At 38.3% G+C, this 21579-nt stretch overlaps 1 protein-coding gene across 1 annotated transcript; it reads left to right on the top strand.

The window, feature by feature from the left end:
• The first annotated feature begins 9388 nt into the window (after positions 1-9388).
• On the top strand, positions 9389-10208 carry LOC126610085 (photosystem II repair protein PSB27-H1, chloroplastic-like). The gene has a single exon (XM_050278052.1). The coding sequence runs from the start codon at positions 9487-9489 to the stop codon at positions 10000-10002; it is 516 nt and encodes a 171-aa protein (XP_050134009.1). The 5' UTR covers positions 9389-9486; the 3' UTR covers positions 10003-10208.
• The last annotated feature ends 11371 nt before the right edge of the window (positions 10209-21579 follow it).

Here is a 21579-nt window from a genome sequence, read left to right as displayed (position 1 = left end):
TATGGAGCTGTTAGTATTATAAGTCCTCTCAGTTTTTTATCTTTGTGTTGTCCCAAGAGTTTTGTATAGGGATGGGTGGTTGTAACCGGTTCTTTACTACTCATATATATGAGTTAGTTGTTAACTCTTAATACATACGAAAGACATATATTTTTGAACATAAAAATCTACATGGTATCAGAGCGGGTCTTTCTTTAACCTGTCTCTGGCCATTTCTTTCCGCTGCTTCTCTCCTTCAACCTTGAGCCATGGCTGAAGAAGATTCAGTAAATGTTGAGGATAAAACCTCCCGTAATTCTTGTTCAAATTTTTCAGACACTGAGGTTAACACCAATCAGCGTTTGTGTTCAGCCTTGCTGAATGAGTTCAACTACCTACCTTGGTCTCGTGCAGTTTCACTTGCTCTAGGAGGAAAAGGAAAAATTGGTTTTATAAATGGAAGCATCGAAGCTCCTGATATCACCTCACCAACCTATGAGACTTGGCTCTGCAAAGATCAATTCGTCATGTCCTTACTTCTCAATACTATGGAGAAGCATGTTGCAGAAATTTTTAGCTACTCAGAGTCCTCACAAGATTTGTGGAACTCGGTGAAGGACATGTATGGAAATCAAAACAATTATGCAAGGGTGTTCCAACTGAAGAAAGACATTGCATGCATTCAACAAAATGGGAAGTCCTTTGTACAACACCTTGGCAGGCTCAAAACCATGTGGAATGAACTGGATATGTATCTTCCACACACCACAGATGCAAATACGCTACTAAAGAGAGGGGAGGAAGATAAGATATACCAACTCTTGGGAAGCTTAAGTTCTGAGTACGAGGATCTCAGAAGCCATATACTTATGAGTCAAGAACTGCCAACATTCAAAAGTGTGTGTGGTATTGTCCAACGTGAAGAAGCTAGGAAGAAAGCCATGAATGGTGAGTCTAGCTCAAGGCCAACTGAAGCTCTAGCCTATGTTGCAAACCACAAAATATACAAAGGTAAGAATTCCCATCTCAAGTGTACCTACTGTAATGGTGTTGGTCACGTGGAAGAAAAGTGTTGGATCCTTCATCCCGAGTTAAAGCCCAAATTTACCAAAGATGGGAAGATGATTCCATCAAAACCTTCACAAACAAGCCATTTCAAGAGTCATCATGCAGCAAACGTCACCTCTGGGGGTTCTTTTGGATCCATGGACTTCACTACAAGTCCTGTGACACTTATAAAAGAATTTGTTGCGTACTTGCAAACCAAGGATCATGGGAATACTGCATCAAACTTACAAAAGGAGGATGGAGAACATGCTGCCATGCTGGGGCAGTTTGCAGGATTTCTTGCCAATAACAAATCTGCAGAACAAGGAGAGGTTTCAGGTATTCTCAATGCTTTCTCCACTGCATTACAAACAAGCACTGAATATGATTGTTGGATAATTGACTCAGGTGCCACTGATCACATGACAAACAAACTTTCAAATCTGCATAATTTTCAAGCATTCAAAAACCCCTCACTAGTGTCAGTTGCAAATGGAAAAAATGTGTCAGTTTTGGGTAAGGGAAAAGCTAGTATACTCACAAACAATAATGAGTCATTAGCCCTATATGTTCCCTCATTTCCTTTTCAATTACTTTCAGTAGGAAAGATAACAAGCTCCCTAAACTGCCATGTCATTTTCTCACCAAACAACGTCGTTTTTCAGGATGTCATCACCAAGAAAGTGATTGGTGAAGGGTTCTTCCTTAATGGTCTCTACTACCTGTGCAAAAACTCAGTCATGCCTAAAGCGTTTCAAGCTGGAACCAAGTATTTTGAACATCAACAACTTTGGCACCAAAGACTTGCTCACCCATCTGAACTTGTTTTGTCAAAATTGTTTCCCGGTTTTTGTCAATCACCCTTTGAGTGTGAAACATGTCATTTTTCAAAGTCAGTCAGACTACCTTTTGTCACTTCTGTTTTTAAGACATGTAAACCATTCGAGTTAGTACACACGGATGTTTGGGGACCTACAATTGAATCAATGGATGGTTACAAATATTTTGTCATATTTGTTGATGATTTCACTCGTACTACCTTTCTATACCTTATGAAATCAAAAAGTGAGGTTTTCTGCATATTTAAAGACTTCCATAAACTTGTACAAACTCAATACAACTCAAATATTAAGGTGCTTAGGTCAGATAATGGCACTGAGTTTCTGTCCAATAACATGATTCAGTACTTGAGTTCACAAGGGATTGTTCACCAAACCAGTTGTGTAGGGACACCCCAACAAAATGGGGTCTCAGAAAGGAAGAATAGAGATCTGCTTGAAAAAACTCGATCTCTAATGCTGCATATGAATGTTCCCAAAAGATATTGGTCACATGCTGTTCTCACTGCTACCTATATAATTAATAGACTTCCAAGTAAAGTATTGGGGTTCAAAACTCCACATGAAACTCTAAACAATAGGGCAGTCAACTTGGCGCATCTTAAAACGTTTGGTTGCAGCTGCTTTGTCCATGTGCAAGCACCTCATCGTGATAAATTGGAAGCTAGAGCAGTGAAGTGCATTTTTGTTGGGTACTCACCAACTCAGAAGGGATACAAATGTGTTGACCCTATCACAAAGAAATGTATTGTGTCAAGGGATGTTCGTTTTGATGAAACAATGCCCTACTATAAAAGCAATGAGACTTATATTAATGAGAATGAGACCTTGAGTGATTTGCTTCCCTTACCAAGAGTCACTGACCATGATACACTAGCAGAGGATCACATCAACAATGGTCAAATCATTGAAGGAGTTCAAGATGACTTGATTCCAAGTGTGGGCCAACTACACTCTCAATCTATCAGTGAGCATACAGGTGAAGCTCAGACAGACCCAAGCCCTTCTCTACCAACAACACCACTTCTAGAAGCTAGGAGATATCCCATTCGAACAAGACAGCCACCAGCTAAGATGATGGACTATGTTACTTATGCCTCACGGCATCCTCACACTAAAACTCTCAATTACAACTGTTTCTCAAAGTCTCACAGTGCATTTCTCACTGAAGTTGAAAATAATGTTGAACCTAGCACCTTTCAGGAGGCAAACCAATCATCTAAGTGGAGGAAGGCAATGTCAGAGGAATTAGAAGCCTTGAGTGACAACAAAACCTGGAGTCTTGTTCATTTACCACCTGGAAAAAAGGCTGTTGGCAGCAGGTGGATCTTCAAGGTAAAATTCAAAGCTGACGGCTCAATTGAAAGGCACAAAGCCAGACTCGTTGCACGTGGATTCACTCAAACTTTTGGAGTGGATTACAAAGAAACCTTTGCACCAGTAGCCAAGATGAACACTGTCAGAGTTCTCTTGTCTGTGGCAGTTAATTCTGGTTGGTCCTTGTATCAAATGGATGTAAAAAATGCATTTCTACATGGAGAATTACAAGAGGAAGTGTACATGCAACCTCCACCAGGTTATATTCAAGCCCAAAATGGTATGGTCTGCAAACTTCACAAGGCTATTTACGGTTTAAAGCAATCTCCAAGAGCTTGGTACGCCAAGCTCAGCTCAGTGTTGGAAAGGGCTGGTTTTCTTAGAAGCAATGCAGATTCCTCTCTATTTGTTCGAACAGGAATGCGAGGAAGATTGATGATTCTTATCTATGTGGATGATCTCATAATCACAGGTGAAAGTGAAACTGAGATTGCAGCCTTAAAGCAATCTATACAAGAGACCTTTGCCATCAAAGACCTTGGGAGGCTTAAGTATTTTCTTGGCATAGAAATGGCTACCTCATCCAAAGGACTATTCCTAAATCAAAGAAAATATGTAACTGATCTTCTCAAGGAGACAAATCTTCTTGATTGCAAACCTGCAACCTCTCCAATTGACAGCAAGCTCAAGCTTACTATGTATGGGGAAGCTCTTCATAATGTGAGTTATTATCAAAGACTGGTTGGTAAGTTAATTTACCTCACCATTACTCGTCCTGATATCACCTATGCAGTGGGCATAGTTAGTCAATTTATGCATTCTCCCACCGTTGATCATCTCAACATTGTCAAACGGATCCTTCGTTATCTTAAAGGGTCCATTGGACGGGGAATTCTCATGCAAAATAACCAATCCACAAGCATAAGTGGTTACACTGATGCTGATTGGGCAGGCAATGCCATTGATAGAAGGTCCACAACAGGCTATTGCACGTTTGTTGGAGGCAATATTGTAACTTGGAAAAGCAAGAAGCAACAGGTCATTGCTCGGTCTAGTGCAGAAGCTGAGTATCGTGCAATGGCAGCCACTGCATGTGAGCTTATTTGGCTCAAAGGTCTTCTATCTGATCTAGGGTTTCATTGTTCCAACTCCATACCACTTATGTGTGACAATCAAGCAGCCATGCACATTGCTGCTAATCCTGTCTTTCATGAAAGAACGAAGCATATAGAGGTGGATTGTCATTTTGTTCGATCTCAGGTTCAATCTCAGGTCATTCACACTGTGTTCACTCGTAGTTATGATCAATTGGCTGACTTATTCACCAAAGCACTACCATCTGCTCAGTTTCATCGTCTTCTGGGCAAGCTTGGCTCAATAAATCCCCTTGATCCAGCTTGAGGGGGGGTGTTGGAACCAAGAAGTATGGACATTGAATATTGTATAATAAACTCAAGCACATGCAGCACGGGCAGCATATATTCTTGTTCTGTCAGCTTTCTATCTCCACATCATGTGTGGTCTTCGACAAAGACAAGCACGGGCAGCATGGAGAAGGTTATGGAGCTGTTAGTATTATAAGTCCTCTCAGTTTTTTATCTTTGTGTTGTCCCAAGAGTTTTGTATAGGGATGGGTGGTTGTAACCGGTTCTTTACTACTCATATATATGAGTTAGTTGTTAACTCTTAATACATACGAAAGACATATATTTTTGAACATAAAAATCTACATACTCTCTTCTTCCTCCCTCACTTTCTCCTTCTGTTCTTCCCATCTACTACAAACCCTACACACGCACTCACCTTCGTCCGTGCTAAGATTTCCCGGTCCACCTTCCCTTTCCTTTTCTCCTTCCTCCCACTTTATTTTGTTACAAAGATCAAGTTTATCATGTTATGATTTAGGGGTATGCTATCCACATACCTATTTTTGCTTCTCACACACTCATTATTAATTTCTATCATTTGATCTTCTTCAATCCATCCGATCCAACAACCGAAATTTAAAAGAGTATGTGAGAAGTAAAAAATGATGTATGAATATCATACCCCATGATTTAAATGTCAAGCCTAATACCGCAGGCTTGTCACTAGTTGTATTGTATGAGGTGGTTGAGTCCGGCTCTAGACGCATAGGGCACAAACCCTACTCGCTCCGCTATGGATAGGTAGCAAATATGATGATTTAAATGGGAGAGAGGGAAAGGGAAAGGGAAAGGAGATGGGGCTAATTAAGCTAACCACCAAGGTAAGGTTGGCAATGACAATTTTGGCAAATATGGAAACAACCCTACTTAAAACTTATATAAGTGGGGATTTAAGATTTCTTCCTAAAAACCCAAATCATGGCATAAGATTAGGCTTTTACCAAACTTGTCTATTACTTAAACTCCTTATGTAGTTGTCTCAATATGATGTTGAAGACACGATTAGCATAATTTTTTTTAAATGATGGTACATTACATAAAATATCATTGATCGTTGTCATTATTTAATAGTGAGTTTTGGATGGACATGAATTAGAGCAATTTGGTTGTCAATTAAACATGTTCATCATTCATTGGCTCTAAAATTACTCAAAAAAATTCTATGTTAAGGTTGTCGCATACAAAATAAAATCAAATAAAAAATTGTCTTGGAATGCAAATATATCCCCTTGTTCCTTTTGTCTCTCATCACGTATTCTTTTGTCTCATAAGAGCAAGAAGAGATTGAAAAACAAATGAATATATACTTCCGAGACAAGCAAGTTCACTCCGTCGCATAAGACAACTTTCTTGGTATGATGATTGCTCTTGTATTTCTTCATTAGACCCAATAGTCTCAGTGTGAGATAGTTTCCTTGTACAACCTTATCCAAGAATTTCTCTTCTCTCCTTGCGCTTTTTCACATGTTATCCATTTGATCTAGTGCAAACCCAGCTACAATTCAAACTTGAATCTATAACCACAACTCTTTTAGTTGTATACATGCTTGCAAGTTGCAAGGCCAGCATTGGTTAGGTTTACGAGTCTGTGACCCAATTAAATTGTGTTCCCCTTCGCTGTGAATAGCAAGGCTGGAACTAATCTAAAACCAGATCTTGTGGAACCGGAAATGATCGATATTAAATGGTAACCCAGCTCCAAAGGAAAAAAGGCCTTTTACATATTCCTTTTCAATTTCTTTACAAAAATAATTGCAAATGCATCATACTAAATTATATATACAATCCTATTTTGTTTGTATCATACTTTAACAACCTCAAAACTACGAGCAATGTCCAACTTCATATCTTTAGAGACCCACTGAAGGATTTGCGTTGAGGCACTTCTGTCGAATCACAAGAGTTTCTCTCCAACTAGGTGACCAATCACAATGCTACATTTGTCAATGTCATAATAAAACTTCTAAAATCTCGTATCAACCGTCGGCGAAAGTGTACGACTCTCCTCAACAATAAAAGGATATAATTCTCCTACAATCAATCCCTAATGCAATTATTGTACTTAATTCATTATTATTATACTTAAACCACTCTATCATGTACACTCTAGATTGACCCAAAAAAACCTTATCATAATCATTTGTGTAGATAAACTTGTGAGCTCGACAAACTCAATCCGGCTTTCATACTATGGAATAAAAGAATTCGAACCTATGCATGCCGGTTCAGCAATGCTATCAAGCATCCAAAATACACCGGGGTTGTAAATGGCCTAGCGCAACAACCATTTCATCCAACATACGTATTTTTTTCTATTTTTCCAATGAATTTACATCTTTCATTAATGAAATTTTTTTGATGTAGTGAGTATTAGTCCTTCCATTGCTTCGGGATAACTTAAAACATGTGGGCCTACTAAGAACGAACACGTTACACTTGGGACATGACTAATTCAAACCCCACCTCTTTTTCTTCTGAAAAATGAAAGATCATGTCTGCAAATCTGAAAGCTTTTTCTTTTCTGATATTATATAACCCGAAGACATTGACCAACCAACATGCGTTTGCATTTATTTTTATAAAATAAAAAATAAAAAACAACCGCAGGAGTGTGCATTTCTTGTATAATTGTTTGCATAATACATGATCGATATGGACCTATTGATCAAGTGTGGCACCAAAATAAATAAGATGAAAATTTGAATGAGGAATTTGGAATCATAATTTTGATATTTAAAGAAAACAATCTGCCATTTTGTGCGCTGTTTTAGGTTTAGATCCCTTCAGTAATTTATCAATTTAGTAATATTTCTCTCGCTTATAAATAAAATGTTTTAAGTTAACGAGTACGATACCTATGTACGTGTCATGGCATAAAAAATGCTTAGCTTTTTCCATAATTTGAAAAATGTGGACAAACAGTTTTGGGTATGCTCCAACTTTTTATGCCTCCTTTAGCTTTTTGATATACTTGTTTATTTGAAAAATCCAAGCGCTAACCCAAATTGAAATTTAAACCTTATGTTCTTGTTCCTTGTTTCTCAGTCTATCAAAATTCAGAAGAACCAATGCATCCTTTCCACAAACTTTTAAAGTGGTGGCTTTACTTTACAACAAATTTTCTTAAAGTGTAGGCCCTTAATTATCTCAACTTTGTTATGTTAGTCCACATATAATTAATTTAATAATTACAAATGATTATTTGATCATGATTACTTATCATAACCATACGGGACGATCATGCAAACGATCATGCAAAGTGTGATTATTCTCATCTAGTGTTCTAATTGGTAATTACCATTGTTCAATACATTCATATGAATCATAACCTGGCCCTCGGATTCCTTTTCAATTTTATTTTGTATTTTAGCTTATTTTCCAGGAAAGGCTGCCCGGTGATGCCCAAACGTATGTTATATGCAACAGCCTTGTAGTTCACTTTGTATATTCAGTAAAAACGGGTTTTATTTTTTAAGAAATGATAGAATACTTACAAAGATACATTTATAATAAGCTATTAACTCACCAACAATAAACTACAGTGGACAATAATTTATTATCGGACTCATTGTAAATTTGTATTATTATCGGTATATGTGAGTCAAATCCGAATTATCTTCTATTAAGTGAAGACTAATTGCCTCTGACTTATCATTACAAGTCAAAAAAGCTGAGGACAGTTTCATTTTTAAATGTACGGGTGCAAGGTAAAATGATGAAAAGAGAACACAAATGTTAACCTTGGCTTCTTTATGGAGTAAGTTTGTACCACATTACAATTTCGGATCCAAATTATACTGTAAAATAATATAAAGATAGCAGCCGAGTGGGGTTCATATGTGCAAAGCAGAGAACAAAATCGGAACCAAAACCGAGGTTGAGCAAATATGGTCCTGGTAAACAAAGTTGAAAAGTAAAATTTGGCAAGCACTAAGAGTGAAATGAAGAATTTGGGGAACAAAACAAGGGATGTAAAGCAAAGGCAATGAAGTTTCAATGAAGTTTTATGTGCAAAGATTATAATGCATGTGCTAAAAGCTTCTTTGGAGTCTGGGATTGAGGGATTTAGGGGATGATTTTGACTTGAGTATGAACAAAGTTTGTAGAACACCAACCCAAACAAGGCCATTCAGATTTGGAGCATTTGGTCAGAGTCCAAAATCTATAGCCCAGTGTTTTTAAAGCCCGAATCATGTAGGCCCATGTTTTTATTGACTTATGGGAGTTAGGGAATTGTTTCCATACATTGGAGAAAATTCTCTGTATTTGAGATTTGATATTTCAAGTTGATCATGCATTATATAGAAAGTGAGTTAAGATAACCGTGCATGCTTGATTCAAATACCATAAACGTGACAATATAATCCTTGGTAGATGTAAGTTTTTCTCCATTATATCATCTCCAAAAGTAGACTTCTCTTTATGTATCATATTACAAGGTTTGTCTTTTGAAACATTGATATCTATTCCAAAGAGGCATGATATTTGGATAACAATGAATTAACTATAATTAGTTATCAAACCCGTGATTCATACAAGCCGAATTTAAGACCTTCCAAAATATCATAAGACCCTATTGCTAGTTGCTTTCAAACTCCAATTTTAGTTTCACTTACACAACTTTCTACCCTCTAATTTTGTTGTTTTAGAACAGCCCAAGGCCTTGCAACTTCAAGTAGCGTGAACCTAATTAACAACACACACCCCCCAGCAGATCTCTATCCAATGCCTCATTGGTTCACCTCTCATCCGAAAAACCAAATAAATAAGATAAGGTGATAACTGATAAGCACACGTGGCACAAATCCAATTACTGGTTACTCCTACAAACACATTCTCTCTCTCATCCCCAGTCCTCTCTCCCTCCACTCCCAACCATGGCCTCACCAACACTCCTAACTCCCACCTCTAAACTCAAATCTCTTCCACCAATCAAGTCCACCAAATCCACCGCCACCGCCACAATCCCACAACCTCGACGCCGCGAATTCTTATCGTTCGTGGCGGCAGCAGCTGCAGCAACTCTGTCCTCGCCAGCATGGCTCTTCCCGCTCACACCAGCTGCATTTGCCGCTTCGGACGAGGAGTACGTAAAAGAAACGGAGGAGGTGATAAACAAGGTGAAAACCACCATTAACATGGATAGGAACGACCCCAATGTGGCTTCTGCAGTGGCGGAGCTCAGAGAAACATCAAACTCATGGGTGGCCAAGTACAGGAGGGAGAAGACTCTGCTCGGTAGGGTTTCTTTTAGGGACATTTACTCCGCAATCAATGCAGTTTCAGGGCATTATGTCAGTTTTGGACCGACTGCTCCGCTTCCTGCAAAGAGAAAGGCGAGGATTTTGGAAGAGGTGGAAACTGCAGAGAAGGCATTGTTGAGGGGCAGATAAATTTGTAAAAGAGATTACTGGTAACTGATCAGTATTCAATGGAGAGATGAGAGAGTGAGAAAATTTTAATTTTCTTTTTCTTTTTGTATTATTACTAAAATTAGTATTTTGAACTGTTTTATTGTTCACATTTTGTTTGTTAATCTTGAGGTTACAGAGTGAGATTACTGGTAGGGTTTTTACTATTATGAAAACCCTCCATGATATATTAACATCTCTACAACATGCTTATTACTTTAACTAGAAATAGAACATGACGAAATTATTGTGCCGTATTGAACCATCACTACGTGATATATTATATGTTAGAAGTTTATTTAACTTTCTTAGGGCAACTCCACAGTGCTCCATAGCCCGATGGACCGGCTCCAGAACAAGGGGCAATTGCCCTAGCAATCATGTCCAGCCCATGCGGGTGATTGCGCAGGAGGGGGCTTGAGCAAGAGGCCCAACGAGAATCCCTAGCCCGAGGTGGGGGTGATGCAACGCTGACATCAGGGCGACGTCAGCCACGTTTTATTATTTTTTTAGTCAGGTGCGTGCATAACACGCACGCGTGGGGGCGCGTCCTCGACATGTTTCAAGCGTTGGGGCCTGCAGTGCAGGTGTGCGTAATGTTACCGTTGGAGGCCACGTGGCTTTGTCTCAGCCGTTGGATTTCAACGGTTACTTGTTCTTGACCGTTGGATTTCCAAAGGTAAAAAAAAATTGAAACCTTCCTAAATATCAGCCGTTAGATTTGAGATCAACTGTCCATGTTATTCGCCTTTCTAAATTAAAAAAAATTAACATTTAAAAAATCTGAAAAGTTACCGTTGTGCCACATGGCACAATCTGGACGGTTGGATTTCAATTTTTTTTAATCCAACGGCAGAAATTAATTAAGTTAATAAAAAATCAGAAAAAAAATTAAAAATTAAAAATAAATAAATTGATTTTACTTTTCTATAAATATATCTTCTACCCAAGGAAGAAAATATAGGTAAGATCGGAAATATCGGTAGTCTAAAAACACTGAAATATCGATGGAAATATCGGGATAATATCGATATCGATAAAAATTACATGGAAACCATGGAAATTGTAAGAAAAACTTGGAAATTTTTAATGAAACTTTGCAGGATGTTTATTTAGTCAATTATCTATTAGTTTATCATAAAAAATTGGAAGGAAATGCATTGCATTATGGATTTAACTGATTTAAGTTGATTATATAGCGAGCTGGCAAACATTGTGAGTGTAGAAAATATGTAGTAATTAATGAAAGAAGTTTAAACACACCATAATCATTTATATATAATTAATTAGTACAATATTGGGAGGTTTTATTTAGGATATTAAAAAAAAAAAGGAAGTGAATAAAATGATGAAGAATAATGTGCCGAATTTGACACTTTAAATTTCTTACACATAAGCATGCGTCTAGGCGTTAAAGTTCCAAATTATAGTATATCAATTAACGATTGAAAATCAATATGTTGAATAAGACTAAACTTTAATTTGGATGCCGATTATGTTTTTTCAAGTTTATATAAAGTAAAAGAATTGAATTTTGGAAGCCAGGAGTGTGTCAATTGTTTTATAATTCGTCCGAATACATATATCAGGTTGCTACTCAACGTAATTTGAAAGTATATCTAGTGCAAGGACTTGTCTTTTTTTTGTTGATAAGCAAAGGGTTTGTAGCTTTTTTTGCTAAGCAGTAGAACATATTATGTTTGTTTAATCTTTAGCATTTGATCGTTGTCCACAAATATAGGATAAAAGGCCCCAAATTAGATCTGGCTCTTAAGTCTTACCTAGTTGGAGTCACAAGTTCACATGTACCAGCCCTCGCAAGTCGCAACAAAACGTTTTGGTTTCTGTAATCCCACATCGCCCACGTAAGGGCAGTGAGCAAGGAAACAGGCCTATAAAAGCCACATTCCCAAGCTTGGTTTCTGTAATCTCGTTTATGTAATCCCACATCGCCCACGCAAGGGCAGTGAGCAAGGAAACAGGCCTATAAAAGCCACATTCCCAAGCTTGGTTTCTGTAATCCCACATCGCCCACGCAAGGGAAGTGAGCAAGCAAACAGGCCTATAAAAGCCACATTCCTAAGCTGTGAAAAGCATGCCTTGCTCGGCCCTTTTGGCTAAGATCAAATGTAGTTATCTGTTGAGACTTCTCAGCATTTTTTAAATATTTTTGGGTTTTGATCTGGCGATATTATAAAAAATATCGCGATAGTTTCGGAAATATCGCGATAGTTTCGGAAATATCGCGATATTATCGATAATATCACGATATTTAGACGAAACCCAATTGGATACCTATTAAAATATCGTTACCGTGAAAAACCGATAATATCGGCGATATTTCGCCGATATTATCGGCATTTTCTTCCTTGCTTCAACCTTATTCCAATCTTTCTCTCAAATACTTTCAACCATAATTTCATATTTTCTCAAAGTTTCAACCACAATTTTATATTTTCTCAAATACTTTCAACCATATTCCAATCTTTCTCTCAAAGTTTCAATCAAATTGGTTTCCAACAAAATGATTAATGATGTAGGTACAAATTGGACGCTTCTTGAAGATGTTACGTTGTGTTCTAGCTGGGTTGAAGTTACTCATGATCCGATTACAGGTAATGAGATGCAATTGCGAGAAATGTGGAGTCTTATTCATACCAATTATCTTGAGAAAATTGGTGGGAAAAGAACTAAAGAATCGATGTTCAGTCGTTGGATAATACTCAGCCAATCGTTTAGTCTTTGGAGAGACGCCTTGGCACAAGCTAGTGCTAATCTTCAAAGTGGGGAAAATTTAGCGGATCAGGTAACAATATATTATTTATTTGTTTGTACTATACCTAATGTTCTAAAAAGCGGCCTAGGCGGCCGCTTAGGCGTTGGGCGTAGGTGTGCCGATCCGATTAGGTCCAAATCGTTAAGAAAAATCGGGGAGCTATTAGGTGTCCGCCTAGGCGCTCTTAGGCGGCCTGGGCGGTCTAGGCGGAGTGAAATGGTTTCCTGGATTCGGACTCTTCGCTCTGCCAAAGCAGCTCTGGAACGACGGGCTTCTGCACACCCAGTGTGGAACTCCTGCTTACGTGGCGCCAAAGGTGCTGAGGAAGAAGGGGTACGATGGATCTAAGGCGGATATCTGGTCGTGCGGAGTTGTGCTGTTCGTTTTGCTGGCTAGGTTTATGCCGTTCCAGGATGAGAATCTAATGAACTTGTACATGAAGGTTTTCAAGGCGGAGTTTGAATGTCCGCCGTGGTTTTAGACAGAGGCAAAGCGGTTGATCTCAAAAATGTTGGTTACAATGCAAAACAGAAGAAGAGGAAACCAAAAAAAAAAAAGGAAGAATTTACAGAAGGAAAACGGAAAAAAAAAAGAAAAAAAAAGAAGATAAACTGACGAAGAGGAAACAAAAAGAAAATGAAGACGATGAGAAAAGGGAAAGAATAAAAAAAGAAGAAAAGTTTTCCGATTTTGTCAAAATGGTTTGGGAGTCTCTAGGCTGATTTGAGTGATGGGGACTATAGGTGGAGGGGAGGGGTCACACCACCACACACGTGGTGCTTTATGAAATGGGGAAGAAAGGATGCATGCACCTCTTCATAATTGCTTTTTCATGATTTCCTGACCTCAAGCTCAACTTTCAATTGATATATAGGTTTCTGATCGGTTTTGGGTGAGATTTTTACTTTTTATGTTTCAAAAATAAGATATAATCATTTAAAATATCTTAAGTTATATAGCATATATGTTTAATGTGTTTTTAAATTTTGAACACTTGTTAGATACTTTTTTTGTATTTTATAATTCTTTTATTATCTTATTCATGGATTTTATACAAGTATAATTTTTTATGTGTACTTATTTACAAGATAAATCCACCTAGGCACCCGCCTAGATCCCGCCTAACCGCCTAGGCGCTAGGAGCCAGCCAACCGCCCGACTAGCGCCTAGTGTTTTTTAGAACCTTGACTGTACCCAAATTTACATTATAATTATTTGTTTGTATTATTTATTTGTTAACTACTTTGATTATAATTATTTCTTCTCCTACATTGTGTAGATACTTCAAGCACAAGCTTTGTATAATGTCAAAACCAAAAACAAAAACAAATCATTCACCCGGTGGGAATGTTGGAATATTGTCAAAGATTGTTCTAAATTTAGAGTTGTGTCTGTCAGTCCAGAAGTTGTCATGAACAACACCCATCTACACTATATACCCATTCACGACTCGCATGTTGAAGGAGACACAGAAGAAGTGCCGGAAACACCCCATGAACAAGCGTTGGTGAAGAAGGAACAAAAAACTATGAATAATGATAGAGATTTTGAATTTGGTGTGTGATTTTTGGTTCTAGATGGTGGGTTATATGGAGGAAAAAGAAAGGATTAGGTTATAGATAATGCAATGTGGCATGCCGTCATTCGTTAAAATTTTTATCGAAATCTACCCTCAAAGATTGTCTTCAAATTGCGACACGTGGCGCGACATGATTGGTTAAAAATCTTATCGGAAATCTATCCTCAACGATTCTAAAAAGGTAATAACACGTGGCACGACGGCATTGGATAATTATCTTATCGAAATCTATCTCCAAAAATTGTCTTCTCGGATAATGACACATGACGTCACTAGAACGATTAAAAATCTTATCCGAAAATACAAATAAAATTATTTTGTATTATTTTATAAAATAAAAAATACTAATATTTTATTACCTATTGTCATGGTTATTCAATGTAGGGGTGAAGATGCAAAAAGCAATTACTGTTCATTGGATGTTATTCAATAGTGACTTGCCCTAAGGGGGCCTTTGCAACGATGAAGTTGCTCTTAGTAGCTAAAATTCATTGCTAAGCTTGTACCATATACCCATGGGGAAGTTTCAATGAAGAGGTTGCATATATTTTCGATCATTCTGTTTTATATTCCCACATTGTGTACTGCAATACAAAAATTTGGATAAAAGTTGGAATGTATTTTTGATCAAAGACGCATGGATCCATCATGTGATAACTGGTGTATATGATAATCCTTTTTTTTAGACCTTCGGTATGAGTTTTCAATTTTGAGTAGGCTTTTTGACTTTTCAAATTGTTAGGATACACACAATTTTAAATCATTTTTCAAAGAACTTATAGTTCAATCGGTTGAAAATATTTACTTATACACTCAGGTCTCAAGTTTGATTCTCTTTCATCTGGAAATTTCGTGTAAATTTCCCAAAGCTTTTCAGAACGAAATTACAAGAAATTTTTTAATTCCGAAACCCTTGGATTCTCATAATTCTAATCCGAAAAATCCAGGCCTGATCATGTAAGGCCCACTAATAGGCCTTATTGCTAAATATATTTCGATCAAACAATCTTCACCGCCTTCTAAACAAAAGCCCAAAATGCAATTTAATTGGGTATATATTTCCTTCTTGTTCGACAATCAAAAGACTGTAAGAACATGTCGTTTCTTTCCTTTGGTTCAACCAAAAAAAAAAGAGTGAACAACATGCTTCATTATGTTCCAAGATCTTTGCTAAATTTTCCAAGGAGGCCAATGTGGAGCCTAAAATCATCCTAAAAATCTTAGAGGTGACACGTAGACTTTTGCTCAAGAAAGACATGATTGCCCTCATTAAATGAGCAAACTTCTCAGATACTCAGCTCAACACCCGTGAAGGTTCAAGCAGCTAAATACGACTGTCTATAGCTCACCTACCCTTGGCAAGGAAAAGTCTAAACATTAAAGATAAGCATTAATTACCCAAATCCTATATTTAATACATTCTCAATTAAAGATTGATTCCATTCAAGTAAGTAATCCATATTTAAATCAATTAGAGATATTTAGTCCATTATCTCAAGATATTATCTCCTATTTAATATCTTGAGAATATTTCTCCATAAACCTTGGCCAATAGGAATACCTCCATCTCTACCAAATTTCAGTAAGTTTTTGTTATCCCTAAAAGCCCTCTTACACTTACTCTTTTCAGATAAACTAACTTAGGCATCGGAGATCCATCGTGGGCGCGTGAGGGTTTAGGTCTTTGATCAAAGGTGTTGATTGTTTTGCAAGTGCATTTTCGTCAAGACATATGGCGGAAATTTGCAAAAACAAAAAGCTAAAGGCATCTTTTGTTGGATGTGCAATTAAAACAACACAAAATGTTCTAAGATCACTAAATGAATATGTCAATGTGCATGTATATAAACTTGACATTAACCTGTAATCGAAGACATGGTGCCAGGGTTTGAGAAGGATGTCTTCTCAACTCACTACCAAGAATATATCACGCAAATGATATAGCTCGGGTTTCCTACTAATCTGTTTATTATAGAGTAGTTAGGGTTTGCCATAACTCTATGATGTCAATTAGATTTCTTGTCATGATAACTAATAGAAGTCTTCCTTAATTAGGTCTCCTCTTGTTGCATGGTATTAAGACTCCATATCATAATCATATCAAGATTACCTCACAATTTTGCAGAAAGTCAATCCGTAAAAGAAAAGCACTGTTAAAACAATTGCTTGCTAGCTAGCATGGGATGTTGTCCTCCATCGCAAGCAATGTGTTCGGTGTTCTCTCCTTGTTAAAAATTTGCTTACCTTCTAGTCTTTGTATATAGGGTCTATCCTTGTTAACAATTTGCTTACCCTCAAATCGTACGGCCATGCAGAAGATGTAGTCTCAACTAATTAGCAGCATGGTTGGCAACTGTTAAACATTTCACAATTGACGGGGTCCAATTTTAATTCAATAGCTTATCCACAAGCTTTCTTTGAAAGTCAAACGATGCGATAACAATCCGAAAAATACATTATTCTGTGGGCATTTTTTCGCGAGAATTCCCATTCATCTTATGCAAGTGAATGAGTTTAGGCCTTGACTATCTGTAATGTGTATGAAACTATGAATCTTTAGAGTTGCGTGGCCTTTTTTTTTCCTAATAATTAGGTTGGAACCGTAGCTTCCTTTAACTTCACGTAACTAAGAGGAGCAGCATGATGATGTTTAGGAAGACCTAATTCTGGACCAGATCCATGTTCTACGTGAAGATAGAGAATTTAAATGAGATAACCGTCATTGACTTCTTCATATATAGACTTGTTTATCGTTTTTTGTGGAATCCGCCTGCATTTAGCTTCACACAGATTGCTTATATATCTTAACGGTATCATTTGGCTACGCACGTTGGTAAAGGTTCAAGATTATTCAAAATTACGGGCAGTTATATGCATTACACTAGCTAGTCGTGCCAATTTTTTTTTTTCTACACTCACTCATTTGACTATTCAAGTTGGCATCATCTGATATTTGACTTCTTCTATGCAGTTCAGAGGTTAAGCATAAGAAGAAGAGAAAAATAGGCACTACTAGTCTAGCTGCTATAAACCCTGCAAGTTTAAAAGTGCCACTTAGTATTACGGTCTAGTGATATTTCTCTTCATTTGTAGGTGAAAGGTCTTAGGTTCGCTTCTCGCCAAAGATGAGTTTGAACCACATTAGTGCTAGCATATTGTAAGGCTTAGCTCACTCCCAAGCTCCCCTACTCATTTAATGTAGATAATATCGTTTGTTTAAAAAAAAATGTGCTAGACACTGTTAAACCATGTATAATATTCTGTAGGCACCAAATTAGCACGACATCACTTGGTGTTGCTTAACGCATATATAGCCTCTTTTGATCTTTAGGTACTAAACATTTGGGCTTAGTTAATGAGCATATATAGGTGATCCCGATCTCTCTCTCCAAAACCTAGGGGATTAAGTGATTTGGACTTTTAAAATTTAATTCAACTGTTAAAAATAGAGAAGTTAGTAAAAACTTTTAAAAACTATAATAATTTTTAGCCGTTGAATCAAATTTTTAAAGATTCATATCACTTGATCCTTGGGCTTTGGAGGGAGAGATCCAAAGAGAATCTCGTTCCCTCCATTTAACCTATTATCCAAAAAAAAAAATCATCAAAACCCCATCGTCCTATTGGTGTTTGCCCATTTTAATTTTAATTTCTGAGATAGACGTATGAATTAATTAGAGGTGGTGGAGTAAATTAAGGTACAAATATGTCCAATTCAATTTCATTTCCCATCTTCTTCCCCGTGAATATAGAAGACTTCAAAATCGCCTTCGATTGCGGGGACAAATTTGATATTTTTGTGAAAATTTGACAGGTATTGAAAAGGCATGCTTATAAAATAGGGAACTTTAACGAAAAATATCCGGTACTGTTCACTTTAACGAAAAACCACATTTTTACACTAAAAAGTCAATCCTGATACTATTCACTTTACCCTTTATTTTATCCTTATTATTAAAACTCAAAGTTTTCAAGTCCTTTTCATTAGTTTTCCTTATAAAATATTATACAGGCATCAACCTTGAATGAAAAGCATACTCTTCAAGAGTGAGAGTACAACTTGAAAAAGAACAAGATAACAACAAAATTGAAGTCACTCAGTACGACGTCTACTTGTTTACTTGCTGATAAGATAATATAACATTAGATTACATTAGATTAAAAAGTTTTCTTGAAGACCCAAATACCATGTTACGAGTTCTTAACCTTTATTCATAAAATTATATTAGAAGAAAAGGAAAACAGAAAAATAAATTAAATATGCAAAACAATTTCTCCCTTTTTCTTTCAATTTCTTTCCTTCTTATTTCTTCCCTCCTCACAAGCTTGCTGCCCTTTATTTTTTTCCTCGGCATGTATAATTTTTTAAGTTCGATCGAAACCAAAAATCTAATTACGTTTTGTCACTGACCACTTTTGCAAACTATTTTGTTTATATATTAATGGCATAGTTTTCCTTTCAATGGCCTATGACAATGAAATCAAATGCACCTCAGTTTGACTTCCAATGTACACGGAAAAAGACTAATAAAAAAGATTCTTGAATTGACCTCTCTTTATTTGTGTATCAACTTCAACAACGATCAGTACGCATCAATTTGATTATTTTGTTTAAATTTTGTCACTTCTTCTTGTAGAGCCAAAAATAATCACAAGGCAACACATGAATTTTTTAGTAAAAGATGACCAAACTATCCTTGAGGCATACCGGGATTCCTACACACGAGCAGCTCAAAAATGATCCAAAGAGGTAATAATTCAATATTCATCTCATCAAATTCCCTTTTTTGCAAAGTAACCTCCAAAATAATATTAATTGGTAAATTAATAGATTAATTACTCAATTAATCCATTAATTACCTATTAAATTATACAATTTAACCTAAAAATTGTTAAAGGGCCGGCCACTTCCTTTTCATCCTCACCTTTCTCACTTTTCTCCATTTTATTACCCCATTTATACAAATAAATAATTTTGTAACCTCCCATTTACTTCTTTCATACTTAATTAGCCAAGAAATTGGCTAATTAAGCCAAAACCATAACCACAAAATCCCTTGAAAAACCGGCCACTCTTAGCCCTATAAATAGGCTCCTATTTTCACCAAACACTCATTCAAACACTTTGGCAAAAATCCCAAAAAAACTCTCCAAATACTTTTCTCTCTAAATTCTAACTTTGGCATCAGAGATTCTTCGGCTAAAGCCCCCCCATTCATCGTGGGCGCGTGAGGCTCCTGGCCTTGACCTAAGGTGTTAATTGTTTTGTAGGTGCAATTTTGTCCAAGAAGAAGAAGACGGAAATTTGCATCCACAAATTGGTGCTTTCATTAAGAGTTGAGATCCATACTCGTAGAAGATTCTCGCATAAAAAGCGATCCGCGAGGCTAAATGTGGTCATAGGTGGAGTGGTACCACCATTACGAGTTTCCACCATGGCCCAAGCCGTGTCATCCAAACTTGCACGGGCCCGAGCCCAAGCCTCACATTCTCATGCATCACTCATTGAGCAGCATGCTCCCGCTGAACAACCCATTTTCGTGGCCCAGCTTGCTCCCACCGAGCAACCTGCTCTTGCGGCCCAGCTTGCTCCCGCCAAGCAGCCCACTCCCGTGGCTCAGCCTGCTCCTGCCGAGCAACCTGCCCTCACTGCCCAGCCTGCTCTCGTAGCCCAACCTGTTCCCGACGAGCAGCCTACTCCCGTGGCCCAGCCTACTCCTGCCAAGCAACCTGCTCTCGCGACCCAGCTTGCTCTTACCGAGCAGCTTGCTCTCGTGGCCCAACCTGTTCCTGATAAGCAGCCCACTCCCGTGGCCCAGCCTGCTCCCGTCAAGCAACCAACTTTCGCGACCCAGCTTGCTCTTGTGGCCCAACCTGTTCCCGCGGCTCAATCTGCTCGCGTGGCTTTCCAAGCAGCCCAAGTTGGCCCAAGATTATCTCAACCATCTGGACCTACCATCGAGCTGGGGGCATTCTCACCACATTTTTCTGCATATCTGACATTTCCCAACTCAAATCTCACGCCTGGAGTCTACCACCCTTCCACTTCCCAAGGAGGCACATTCTTTCCAAGCTCTTCCAATCCAAATGGCGAACAACACTTGTCTCGACAAGTCATAGAGTTGACGAGCGCCCTTGCACAACAAACAACTTTAGTGCACCAGCTCTTGCAGCATATCAAGATGCAACGTGCCCCAGACAAGGTCTCCCGAAGTAGGACAAGGGCAGACGAAGAACCTCTCCAGCAGGGTCCCGGCAAGCAGCCACTCGACCAACTACGAACCAAGCGTTCGGGCAGTGTACACTCCCAACTAGGCCCTCGAGATGACGTATACTCTCGTCTTACCTCGCGGAGCAGCGTGCACTCTCAATTAGGCCCACAGACGAACATACACTCACAGTTAGGGCCACACTTCGATAATCAACATGAGCAACCTTCTAGGCGAAGTGTTCATTCGCGGCAAAACCCGCAAGGAGCATCCTCCACCTCACATCGGAGTAGGCAGCACAGTAGACGGAGATAAGCAATCACTCAATCCGGCTCAAGTTCAACCAGTAGCCTGCGAGTTACTCGTTCTCATGTTAGAAACATACCACATCGACCGTAGTTATGACATAGATGAGCCGAACACATGGAAAAGCAGCCTAAACCAGTAACTCACGAACGGGGGCAGCCAAAGGCTCTGCCACCCCCAACAAAGGTAAATTTAGGAAGAAGTATAAATACTCCTGATCGATTGCACGATTTTCCGCGCAACGAAGCTATTGACAAAGCGCTTTGATGAGACATGACCAATATAAGCGAGTCATCTTTCAATGACAAGATCGGGTAGACGAGACTACCTCACATAAATTGCCGGATATAAAGACTTTTTTTGTTTCGACAAACACAGCAGCTCAGCCTAATGGCACGCCGGGGGCAGACGAGTACCAGAAGAACACACCAGCCTGACTACCAAGAACCTGGGGCAGACCTTGTTCTCAACACTCCAGACAATTCCTCCCGCTGCACACAACCTGGGCCAAGCTAGCCCTATCTCTGATTTCACAACCGCGTCTGCTTGCTCCACGGCTTCCCGCAACCATTGATCTATCACTATAGTTCATAACTGTGCCAATCTTGCACCATGGTTCCCAGCCATGCAGATCTTGCCATGTGGTTCATGCCAACCAAGCCTCAAAAAGGCACACGACGAAACATCTA

Source organism: Malus sylvestris, chromosome 17, assembly GCF_916048215.2.
Source record: "Malus sylvestris chromosome 17, drMalSylv7.2, whole genome shotgun sequence".
Lineage (NCBI taxonomy): Eukaryota > Viridiplantae > Streptophyta > Magnoliopsida > Rosales > Rosaceae > Malus > Malus sylvestris.
Note: the sequence above shows the minus strand (reverse complement) of the source record. Positions and strands in the feature narration are given on the sequence as shown.